At 54.7% G+C, this 12,825-nt stretch overlaps 1 protein-coding gene across 1 annotated transcript; it reads left to right on the top strand.

Annotated features, from left to right (window-relative positions):
- The first annotated feature begins 567 nt into the window (after window positions 1-567).
- Window positions 568-3,202, top strand: LOC141729928 (serine/threonine-protein kinase pim-1-like). The gene is made up of 5 exons (XM_074546588.1): window positions 568-829; window positions 1,376-1,482; window positions 1,618-1,668; window positions 1,872-2,238; window positions 3,195-3,202. The coding sequence occupies exons 1-5, from the start codon at window positions 568-570 to the stop codon at window positions 3,200-3,202; spliced, it is 795 nt and encodes a 264-aa protein (XP_074402689.1).
- The last annotated feature ends 9,623 nt before the right edge of the window (window positions 3,203-12,825 follow it).

Here is a 12,825-nt window from a genome sequence, read left to right as displayed (position 1 = left end):
TTCTTAGGGTAGAACAGTAACAATGAAAACCTCACCAATGGCACAACTGCCCAGCTCACAAGGAAAAGAAAGAATAAGTTGTCAAGTTCTTCAAACAGTTGTCCTGCCTTGCTGCAAGAGTCGTGCTGCATGCATGGTGTGGAAAGCCAAGAGAAGCTGCAGTTGGTGGCACATCTTGTGACAAAAGCTGCACCTCGCTCTCCAGGAAAGGTTCTTTGAAAGAACAAACAGGACTGTGGAGAAGATTCTGGAAGAACCGAAACAGTTTTTAGGAAATGAAATGAAAACAGAAAGAAACAAACCAAGAGTTTTTAGTCTATTTATTTTTATGCTCCCCTTTGAACTGCTTCTCCATCCCATGAATTCCAAATGGATCTCACCTCAAAGATCCATGACCTGGCATGTTTTAGACACTGTAAAATACCATGACCTATACACAGTTTGCCTTTCCCTGCTTTTTTGTTTTATGGAAAGCAATACTGTTCAGGTAAATGCAGTACTTGGGTCAGGTACAAACTCTGAATTCAGGGAAGGGGCTCCAATAGTGTTTGACCCCCATCACGGACAATGCACAGCAGTGACCGAGGGGATTCCTGTACCACAGCCCAGAGTCCAGACTTTGGGTCTTGGCTGAACACGGCAAAGTTTTCGTGTTTGGACAGGCTCAGAGACTGCCCCCCGGGAGTGCAGGCTCGGCGCGGGAGCGAGCAGGCAACGGACAAACGGAAACGGGGACAAACGGCCCAGGTGCTTCAGTTGCAGCGGCAGCGGCAACAGCACCGGCAGCAGCGGCAGCGAAAGCAGCAAAAACAGCGAAAGAAGCGCCTTTGTCGACTCCCTCTCGCCTCTCCTCTCCTCTCCCTCTCCCGCAGTCCCGCACCCTCTCCCGCTCTCCCTTTCCCGGTGTCCCCTCCTCTCCCAGTCTCTCTCTCCCCATGCCCGGCCGGGCCATGCCCCCGGCCCCGGGCGGGGCTGCCCCCTGCCTGTCCCTGGGCGTCCCGCCGCGGTCTCGCCTCCGCCCGGCTCTGGCCGTACTGGCGGTGGCGCTGCCAGGCGGGCATCAGTGCCTGGGGCGGGGGTGGCATCGCCTCCCTTTTGCTCCGCCTGGCCTGAGCCCGGCCCCGGCCCCGACCCCGGCCCCGGCTCCTCCCGGGGCCCGCGGAAGACACACGAGGCGCGGCCGCTCCCGCCGCTTCCGCTGAGGCTTGCCCGGCCCCAGCCTCACATCTCGGCAGCGCGGCCGCCGGCCCCGAGCCGCAGCTGTCCCGTTCCCAGGAGCGAACGCCTGGGCATGGCCGGCCCAGGCTGCTTGAGGGGTGCTCGGGGACCGTTGCTGGCCCCGGGCCGACCGCTGACAGCCGAGTCCCACCCGCAGGGAAGGCACAGCAGGGCTTGAAGGAGCAGGACAGGCTGGGCTGGCTACTGGGGCGCGCCAGCTTTGGCAGCGTCTTCGTGGCCACGCGGCTCTCGGACGGCGCCCCGGTGAGCGGAGGGGCCAGCGGCGGGCACCGGAGGAGGGGACGGACAAGGAGGAGAAGGAGGAGGAGGAGGAGGGCGGAAGATGGGGCTGGGCAGGGCGGGCGGCGAGCTGAGCCCGCCGCTGCCCTTGGCTTGTAGGTGGCCATCAAAAGGGTGCCACGGAACCGCGTCCTGCACTGGGGCGAGCTGGTGAGCGAGCGGGGCCAGCGGCAGAAGCCGGGGCTGCCGGGCGGGGATGAGCCGGGGCCCGGCACGGTGGGAGCCGCCAGGACGCCCCGAGGGAGAGCGGGCGTGGGGCCAGCGCAGGGCGCAGAGCATCCCGGCCTGGCTGAGGGCTTCCCCAGGCCTGGCACGGCATCGGCCCCACTGACGGCATCGTGCTCCTCCCGCAGCCCGACGGCACCAGCGCACCCCTGGAGATCGTGCTGCTGGCCAAGGTGTCCACTGGCTTCCCCGGTGTGGTCCAGCTGCTGGAGTGGCTCGAGCTCCCCAACTGCTTAGTGATGGTGCTGGAGCGGCCAGAGCGGTGTCAGGACCTGCAGCGTTTCATTGGGGCACGGCGGTTCCTGCCCGAGGAGGAGGCGCGGGAGCTGTTCCGCCAGGTGCTGGAGGCCGTGCGGCACTGCACCAGCTGCGGGGTCCTGCACAGGGACATCAAGCCAGAGAACATCCTGGTTGACCTGGACACCAGGCAGGCCAAACTGATTGACTTTGGCTGTGGCACCTACCTGCAAGACACAGCCTACACTCACTTTGCAGGTGAGCCCATGCAGGTGGTTGGTCCGTGTCCCAGCATCCCATGGCCCAATATCTCACAGCCCAAGCTGGGTGTGGCAGCAGGGATTCTCCCTTTTTTAACTGCCTTCATGGCACTGAGATTTCAGCTGAGTTTCTTTTGAGCAGGGCTGAGTGGGGAGCCAGCTTCCAGCTGTGGTGGCAGACTTAGCCCACCACTCTGCCCAGAACTGGGGCTGGGGCTGGGACAGCCAGCCCAATAAAAACACCCGTGAGTGGGGGTAGCAGAGAGGGGGGGGCAGAATCTGTGCCCCAGCCAGCTTGGTGTGCAGGTGAGAAAGGGCTTGGACTGCTCCACTCACCTGGTTTGTCTTGGGTTCATAATGTTTTTTGGGGCAATGCAGGCAGAGACAATGAGGGCATGGTTATTCCCAGAACTGAGTGGGTTCTTCATTGTCATGGTCGGGCCTTGCCATGGTTTCCACTGCCCTCTTCCATCACCAGTGGCTTCTTTCCCAACCCCAATCCTGTACACAAGTCCCAGGTGCTGGTGAGAGGGCAGTGGGTCACCCTGTGTGCCCCTGATGCAGCCCCCGCGGGCCCAGGGATGCTGGGGCCAGGCTCTGGGAGCAGCAGCATCCCCCTGCTGAACTCCATCTGTATTCCATAGGAACATGGTCATACAGCCCCCCGGAATGGAGCCACTTTGGCTGGTACTATGGCAAGCCAGTTACCATCTGGTCCCTGGGCATCCTGTTGCACCAGATGCTCTGCAGGGAGCACCCTTTCAGGAGGGGCCAGAACATCAGCTGGGACCATCAGCTCTCACAGCTACAAGGGCTCTCTCAAGGTGGATCCTCATCTCTGGGCACAGGAGGAATCCCAGTGCTGGGAGCCAGCAGCAGGCTCGTGAGCATCCTACACTGGCAGCTGCTGAGGAGGTGGCACATGTCCTGCTCTCCTGCTCTCCTCCAAAACAGGGAATTGATGGGAGAGTTCAGACCCAGCTCTGAGCACATCCAGCATGGCCTGGGCATGGAAATGGTGGGGCAAAGCCAACAGGTGCCTTCTCCAACTGCCCGGCGGTTTCTGGTTTCTCTGCCCAGAGTGCCAAGATCTGATCAGGCGGTGTTTATCCATGCTGGACTTGGAAAGGCCCTCATTAGAAGAGCTGCTCTGTCATCCTTGGATGCAGAATATTCATGTGCCCTAGAAGAAGGGAGAGAGCCATAGGCACACTGTGATGCAGGGTCCTGGTAAGTTACAGCTGCACACATGCCTTGGCAATGAGAAGCAAAGGAACCCAGACTTTTTGTCCTGCTTGTGTCACTTCCCAGGGCTCATCAGATGGGAACATGCAGCCCTTGTGCTGGAGCTGAGCTGCTCTGCCCAGCACTGGTGGCTGCCATCCCAGCTGGTTTTGCTTGTCCTGGTTCCCTGACAGCTGGGGCCCTGAACAGAACCCTGAGAGCCTGGTCTGCCCCCAGGGAAGGAGAAGGAGCCCCTGGAGAAGCTGTACCAGGTGGGGATGCTGCTGCTGGGGACAGTGAGGACGACATCAAGGATGACAACCTCTTCCTGGACCTGGCCACTGGCCAGCTGAAGATGATGGACTTGGATTGTGGCACCTTCTTCAAAGCCAGGATCCACAGCAAATTTTTAGATGAGTCCACACGCAGGGGGATGCTCCCAGATTTGGGCATTGCACAGCCTGGCCGGGAACCAAAGGTTCCCCCTTTGCTGGAGAGGATGCCGCTGATCCTTCAGTCACTGCCCAGTCGCTCTGTGGGCAGCACAAAGGCTTCAGCAGAACCAACAAAGGCCAGGGGGCTTCTGGCCATTTTCCCTGCAACCCTGCATGCCTGGGCAGCTGGCTGAGTACAAGCAACCTTTTCCCCCTCTTCCCCTATGCCCTACAGACCCTGTGCAGGAAAAGAAAGATCCTGGGACTCTGTGTATTGTAAGATATTCTATTCTATTCTACTCTAAGATATTCTATACTCAACAAAAACGAAAATACAAACAGAAAAATCTTGAAGAACAAAAAGAAAATCCCTGCTGGCTCAAAAGGCCCCAGCAGACAGAGTCTTGCAGATCATCTTTCTGCAGAGCTCCAGCAGAACAGCAAGGCAGTGCTGCACAGACAAGGCCGTTTCCTCCATGCACTGCGGAATCGATCTCGCAGCTTCTGCCATGGGGAGTAGGGAGCTCTCTGTACGGCTCGGAGAACTAAACAAAATTCTACTGCAGCATCTCTGATTGCAGGACTGCTGTCATATGCCATTTCTTCAAGTGTTGCAAGAGAGAGGAACAGAGGCAAGGTCAGATCCTGCATGTGCAGGGAGCCGAGGAGAGCCCCCTGCCAGGGCCATCCCAGCCGTCTCTTGCGATGGCCCACAGGGAGCAGGGAGCAAGGGGATCAGCCTGAAGCTGCTGGCCACGAATGGCACACTTGGCCCTGAAATGTCAGTGTGCTCTGCCCACGGGTGCAGATCCCTCCACAGCCGGGGCAGGGCTTGCAGCTGCCCCCGCCAGCCCCCGCGGTCAGCCCGCTGCCCTCACTCACTCACCAGTGCAGATCAGCTGCAGCTCTTGCTGCTGCCCCCTCAGGTGCCACCCGGCCATGCCTGTGAACACAGAGCCTGTCACGGCCCCAGTGGCACAGCTCCCTGCCAGCGGCGCTGCCGGCTCAGCCCGGCCCTTGCCGCACGCTGCCGCCCCAGGGCACGGCTGCCACAGGGCGGCAGCAGTGTCATGGTTTGAGCCTGGCACAGAGCCCAGTGCCCCCATGAAAATGCCCTCACCCTGGTGTCTGCTGTGAGATGTGACCAGGAATAAGCAAAACAGGCTCCAGCTTAAACATAAAGAAAACTTTATTACCTAATCTACAGGAAAATAGGAAAAACTATAAGGAAAAGAAAAAAAAAACTGAAAACCTTACAAAAAACACTTTCCTTTTCCCCACCACCAGAATTTCCCAATCACATACATTCTCCCAAATCACCAACTGCCCAGCCTGGCACCACACTTTAGTATACTCAAACTTCAGTTCATGAAGAGGAGAGGAGTCCTTCTTGTTCCATAGGCTTCCCCTGGAAACACGCTGAAACCTCGTGTGCTTCCAATGTCACTCGGCACCGCCCGGAAAAGTCTTTTTGCCGCTTGTGACATCTTCCTTCCATGCTCAGTGCTCTCACCACTGTGCATGGACCAGAGCTGCTTCTAGGGCTGTCTTTTAAGGATGCCTTGTCTCCTTGTCTCACTCCAAAAAGGCACAGTCTCTGCTTTGGGGCATCTGTCCCCCCCATATTTTTCCAACCCCCTGGGGCTGAGGGGTCTCCACGATGAACCCTCCTGGTTCTGAGGCACTGCCTCCCCCTAAGTGCAGTCTGTGTGTCACAGGAACAAACTGAGTCCATGGCCACAAGAAAAGTCCAGCCAAAAGGCCACTCCAATCATCTGTCCCCACTCAGTCATCTCCACATTCTTTGGGCCAGGTCCTTGTCTCATCTCATCTCCTATCTCCCTTCTTATTCAGCTCCGAGGAGGATCAGCATTTTTGCAAGGCCCCAATCATGTAAGAAAGGGTTAAAACTTCCAGTCTCTGTCTCAGAACGCCGATACTCCCACACGCGCTGCTGCTGCTCCGGCCGGGCTGCACCCTTCTTCCCCCTTTCTCCTCCTGGGCCGGCTGCTATCACATTCAGACGCCGACTCTCCCCCTCTCTCCCTCCTGGGGGGGGAAAGGCTGCCCGATGTCTCTTGGGGCTGCTCCTCCACCCTTCCATCCTCGAGGGCCTTCTCACCCCGCATCTCTGTCCAGGCCCAGGCCTACCGCATGGCTGCCCCTCCCCCGCCCAGCAGCAGTGGCTGCACAGGGGAGGGAGATCTGACCTCTGTCCCTCGAAGTCCCAAGAGAGCCTCCCAGGGCCGAAGCTCTGCTTTTAACCCCTGTGTATTCTCGGAGGTGTGTCCAGACCCCACTGGCCACACCAGGTACCAATATCAAACTCCAAGCATCCATTGGTTTGACCACAGCCTCCCAGAATTCCCACTTCTTCCTGGTCAAACCACCACACATAGATTGTGAAGGCCTCAAGGCCTTCAGGGCTTCAAAATTCCCCTGCTCTGTTTGGAGAACAACTTACAAAAGACCTAGAGTCCCGGGAAGCTCCACAAGAAGAAGGAAGGCTATTACAGTACGTGGATAATCTCTTGATATCCACTCAGACAAGGGAAGCATGTGTTGCCTGGACCATGAGCCTTTTGAATTTCCTACGGCTCTAAGGATACAGAGTATCAAAGAAAAAAAAAAGGCAGAGGCAGTGAAACAGAAAATAATCTACCTGGGGTATGAGGTCAGTGCTGGGCAAAGGACTCTGTAGTCACTAACCTGGTGAACCCAGCTTCTTTTCTCAGTGGCATCAAGGAGAAGCAGCACACCACGATTGCCTGGAGACCATTGAAGCTACTTACTCCAGATGCCCGGACTTGAAGGACACTCCTTTGGATGGTGCAGAGACCTGGTTCACTGATAGGAGTAGCCACGTTGCCAGTGGAAAGCGACGTGCTGGATATGCAGTCACTACCTGCAGAGAGATAACAGAATCTGGACCCTTACCAACAGGCACCTCTGCACAAAAGACCAAAATAATTGCACTGATTCTTTTTTCTTTTTCCTTAGAAATGGCAGGAGGAAAGAGAATAAAATCTATACAGACCCATGGTATGCATTTGGAGTTGTGCATGCACATGGAGCACCTGGAGAGAGGGGGGACTGCTGACCTCACAAGGAAAGAACATCAAACATGCACAAGAGATGATCGGGATAGTCGGGCTGCTGGAAGCAGTTCAGCTGCCTGAAAAGGCAGCAATTATGCATATTAAGGCACACCAGAGAGTGAGCTCAGAATTGGAAGAAGGAAATGAGCTGGCGGATAGAGAGGCAAAGAAAGTAGCAAAAGGTGAGGTAACTATTGAAGGAGCTCTGATTCCAGGTGGACAAATTTCCCTTGAAGGTAAGCCAGAATACAATAAGAAAGCTAGAAAACTAATCAAAGATCAAAAAGGGACATACAACCAAGAAGGGTGGGCTACCATTGAAGGGAAGCTGGTAATCCCTTCCCATTTCTTGTAGTCACTAGTAAGGGAGGAGCACCAGAAAACACACTGGGGAATGGATGCCCTGAACACCTACTTGATTGAAAGAATCGTTGCCAGGAATTTATATGCCACTATTATTCAAGTGACAGTGTGATCTTTGCCTCCAGACTAACCCCAAAAATACCCCCAGACCAAAACTTGGTCAGACTCGGAGGGGCCATGGGCCTGGACAGCAGTGGCAAATTGACTTATCCATCAGAAGGCAGAAGCTGTTGTCCCTTCCTGGAATGATTTTTGCTCGGAAGTGATTTTCTGCCTTACAAAACCACCATCCACTATTGACTTTCACAGGACAATGACACTCTTACAGAGATACTGTCAAGTTGCCTTGTGTGCTTCTGGCTGCTTTTCTTGCTCTCTGGATAAAAACATCAGCCCAGCATCTGATGGCCAATGCTGTGGGTGCTGCCCGTCTGCTGTGGCCAGCAGCTTGTGCCCAAACACAAGCGGGTGCCTTCTGGGCAAGGGGATGGACTGGCACGAGCAGCCATTTTCCCTGGTGAACCTGGGAGGCACCTGGGCAAGTGCAGAAGATTGGGATGACTCTGGCATGAGAGAACATGTGGTGTGTCTCTGATGGCGCTGCGAGCACTGCGAAGGAACAGCCAAGACAAGCACTGGAAGCAGACACATCCTGCCAATTTCTGCTTGTGAGAGTCTGTCCGAATTTTCCCTCATCTGCCTCATGATCATCATTGGGGGACCAATGAAGAGAAGACCCCCATGTCTGAAATCTCTGGCTCCAAGGGAGAAAGTCATGTGCCTGAGACCTGAGAGTGTTGCTAAGCCATTGTTCTCACAGGTGTTGTTTGCTGTGTGCTGCACTGAGCCCGATGAGAAGAAGAAGGGGCACCGTGCCCTTTGTGCAACAACAGCCTTGGGAGCTGTCCCACCTCTCGGCCTGGCTGGACTTCTCCTGAGTTTCAGGTGGTCCCCCCACAGAAGACCCTCACCTGTTTTACAACCACCGGGACAGACAGACTGAGATGGAAGGAGCCTCTCCACCAAGGACTGAGACATGGAACCCCCATGTGAAAAGGCCCCTCTGCTCCTTCCAAGGACTGGGACTGAAACCCCAAGCCCGGGGCAGGTGTGTGGGGGAGGCAAGCTGACCAAAGCGAGATGTTTGCCTGCAGGTTGTGACCGCTGCACCAAGAAGACAATGGCTCTCGCTTACTGCTGAGAGCATGGACTACCTGTTACATCTATTCCTTATTGTATCTGTATTCCCCCCTCGCAATTTCCAATAAAGTTATCATAATCAAAACCTCTGAGTTAGCGAGAGACTTCGAGATCTCCCCGATGTAACAGGCGGATCCATGACTGGACTGGACCAAAGGACTTCGTCTCTACATTTGGTAGCTTGTCATGGTTTGAGCCTGGCACAGAGCCAGTGCCCCCCATGAAAATGCCCTCATCCTGGTGTCTGCTGTGAGATGTGACCAGGAATAAGCAAAACAGGCTTTAGCTTAAACATAAAGAACACTTTATTACCTAAACTACAAGAAAATAGGGAAAGACTATAAGGAAAAGAAAAAAAAAATTGAAAACCTTACAAAAAAACCACTTTCCTCCTCCCCACTACCTGACTTTCCCAATCCGATACATTCTCCCAAAACACCAACTGCCCAGCCCGGCACGACACTTTAGTATACTCAAACTTCAGTTCATGAAGAGGAAAGGAGTCCTTCTTGTTCCATAGGCTTCTCCTGGAGACACACTGAAACCTCGTGTGCTTCCCTGTCACTTCGGCACCGCCCGGAAAAAAGTCCTTTTGCCGCTTGTGACATCTTCCTTCCATGCCCAGTGCTCTCACCACTGACGCATGGACCAGAGCTGCTTTTAGGGTTGTCTTTCAAGGATGCCTTGTCTCACTCCAAAAAGGCACAGTCTCTGCTTTGGGGCATCTGTCCCCCCCATATTTTTCCAACCCCCTGGGGCTGAGGGGTCTCCACGATGAACCCTCCTGGTTCTGAGCCACTGCTTCCCCCTAAGTGCAGTCTGTGTCACAGGAACAACTGAGTCCATGGCCACAAGAAAAGTCCAGCCAAAAGGCCACTCCAATCATCTGTCCCCACTCAGTCATCTCCACATTCTTTGGGCCAGGTCCTTGTCTCATCTCATCTCTTATCTCCCTTCTTATTCAGCTTCGAGGAGGATTAGCATTTTTGCAAGGCCCCAATCATGAAAGAAAGGGGTTAAAACTTTCAGTCTCTGTCTGTCCCGGAGCGGCACTCCCACACACGCTGCCCACACGCTGCCGCTCCGGCCGGGCACTCTTCCTCCCCCCTTCTCCTCCTGGGCCGGCGGCTATCACATTCGGTGTCGCCGGCTCTCTCTCTCTCTCTCTCTCTCTCCTGGGGGGGGAATGGCTGCCCGAGGGCTGACTCCCTGGGATCTTCCACCCTTCCATCCTCGAAGCCCCCTCACCTCCCATCTCTGTCCAGGCCCAGGGCCTACCACGTGGCTGCCCCTCCCCCGCCCAGCAGCAGCGACTGGACAGGGGAGGGTGATCTGACCTCTTCGCCGCGACGTTCCAAGAGAGCCTGCCAAGGGCAGTGCCCTGCTTTTTAACCCCTGTGTATTCTCGGAGGTGTGTCCAAACTTCACTGGCTACACCAGGTGTCAGTATGAAACTCAGAACATCCATTGGTTTGACCACAGCATCCCAGAATTCCCACTCCTTCCTGGTCAAACCACCACATAGCTCTATCCCCTCTCTCTTTCTCTCTCTCTCTCTTCCCCCATCTTTTTCTCTCCCTTAATCCCTCTATTGCATTTTGCTGTGCTCATTCAATAAAGGTGCATTTGTTTCGATTATCATTGCAAACCCCCTTGTACCGTGTCGGTTCTTTGTGCACCCTGAGATCAAATCCATGAACCATCACGAAACCCATGACGACGGATCGTGACAGCCCCCGAGGACCCCTCCCCAAATTCCCCCCCCTAGCCCCCCCAGCACCCCCAGACCACGCTAAAACCCCCTCAAGTTCCCCCCGACCCTCCCCATATCCCCCCCAAACCTGCTCAAAACCCCTCCCCAAATTCCCCTCACGACCCCTCCAGGACCCCTCACCTGTCCCTGCACCTCCTCAGCAGCTGCCGGACGCCCCCGTCCTCTCCCAGCGCCTCCCCCGCTCTCTCCAGCGCCTCCCGCAGGACCCGCCCGAGCCCGGGGCGGCTCCCGGGGGTCCCTGAGGGGGTCCCGAGGGGCGGGGGGGGAGAGGGCGCCCGCTCCATGCCCGGCCCCGGGGTCAGGAGGCGCTGCTTCAGGCTCGGCTCTGATTGGCTAGAGCGGCGCAGGGAGTGTGGGAGTTGCAGCGGGGAGACGCCCGGTGATTGGTTGGTTTCGTAGAGGGCACGGTGACTGACATGGGGGGGCGGGGCGGTGCATGGTGTTTGGCTGCATGGGGCAAAGAAGGCAGGAGTTGCCGAGGGGCGACGCGCGGTGATTGGTTGGTTCAGCTCAAGAGAGGCGGGAGTAGCTGTGGGGTGCGTGCAGTGATTGGTTGGTTCGCCGCGTGAGAGCCGTGCGGTGACTGGCTGGATCAGGCGCACGGGGAGGCCGGTGTTCCTGAGGGGAGACCCACGGTGATTGGTTGGTTTGGGGCGGGGCACGCTGCTATTGGCTGGGAAAAGTCCGGGACTTTTAAGGGACATTCCTGGTTCTTTGGAGAAAAACTTTAAGATTTTTAAGGAAAAATTTCCGATTTTTGCAGGAGAAACATTCCCGGATTTTTTGACCCCACATGACCCCAAATAACGTAAATAACCCCCAAATACTCGAAATAAACCCCAAAGAACCCCCCAAAATTCCCAAATACCTGAAAATGCCCCAAATAACCCCAAGCAAATCCAAATAACCCCCAAAAAACGAACAAAGAAAACCAAATTAAACCCAAAAACCCCTGAATGATTTCAAGTACACCGAGAAAAATCCCATATACACCAACATAACTCCCAAGAAGCCCAAATAATTCCAAATAAGCCCAAATAAACCCAAAAACTTCCAAACAAACACAAATAATTCCAAATAACCCCAAATAAACAGAAATAAACCAAGTAAAACCCAAGGAAAACCCTAAAGAGTCCATAAATAACCACAAACAAACCCTAAATAAACCCAAAGAAACCCCAAGAAACACCAGTTCTTTCGGTCCCCACCCTAAAACAGATCGCGACCAATCAGAACACGCGGCACTGATGACGATCCATTTGCTGGGCACAAACTCAGAGCGCTGGCCCCGCTCAGCGATTTTCAGCCAATCAGCGCCCTGCCCGACTCTGACTCATAACTTGCCAGACACAGAACAAGGCCTCTCACTGCGGTAAATAATCACAGACCGCGCGGGGTAATTTCCAGCCAATCAGAGCGTGTCTCGCTGATGACTCATCAGTTGCCAGGAGCGGAATTTGGGGAGGGGGGGAAGGTGACCCTGGGGATGGGCTGGGGACCCCAAATTAATCCAAAATGGGGTCGGGACCCTAAAACGGAGCAGGAGGGGCCTGGAGCCCCCAAAACCAAACACGGGGGAGGGGATTGGGGGAATGATCGGAAAGGAGAGAGCAGGGAAAAGAGGGGGGGTGGGACCCCAAAACTGAGCTGGGAGCGGAATGGGACCTCCAAATTGAGGTGGGAGGGGAATGGGACCCCCAAATAAAGCTTGGAGGGGTATGGGATCCCAAAACTGAGCTGGGAGGGGGAGAGGACACTCCAAATTTACCTGGGAGGGGGATGGGACCCCCAAACCAGATGAAGCCAATTTTGTTCCTGGAATATGTGAAGTAGTTTATGGATACACAAAAAGTCGATGAAGAGGCAACAAGCTGATATAAGGGGAGAGAGGACCTTCGAGCAAAGGTTGTTATGGCCACCAAGACCCCCCAGTTATTTTCGGGGACATCCCTTAATTATTCTGGTTTTAATTACATCAGTCTGTTGCATATTCATAGACCCTCAGGCATATCCAAAAACTAATCTACATATTTCCGGAACTATTTTACATGGCCCGACCTTGGGGGTGTCTCCCCATTTCAGGAGCCTCCACTGGAATGGAAAATATACACCCCCTCCCATTGATGAATAGTAATAAAAACAATAATAGTAATAATAATAGTAATAATAATAGTAAGAAGAAGAAGAATAAGAAGAAGAATTTGAAATTAAGGGGCTCTCAGGAAAAGATATGGGAGTAGAGAGAACAGTTCTTTATTAGGAAAAATTAAAAATACAAATGCAGTAGTAAAAACCAAAAAACAACAATGACAGTGTGAGAATTCTCCGGGAATCCAGTGAAAAAGGCTGATCCTCTTGGAATCCATGTGAAACGGGCTGATCCCCGGAGAACCCAGTAGAAAAAGAGCTGATCCTTTCGGAATTCAGTGGAAAAGCACTGATCCTCTGTGAATCCAGTGGAAAAAGCTTGATCCTCTAGGAATCCAGTAGAG

This window comes from Zonotrichia albicollis, chromosome 8, assembly GCF_047830755.1.
Source record: "Zonotrichia albicollis isolate bZonAlb1 chromosome 8, bZonAlb1.hap1, whole genome shotgun sequence".
NCBI lineage: Eukaryota > Metazoa > Chordata > Aves > Passeriformes > Passerellidae > Zonotrichia > Zonotrichia albicollis.
The sequence above is the reverse complement of the archived record's forward strand: the minus strand, read 5'-3'. Positions and strand labels throughout refer to the sequence as shown.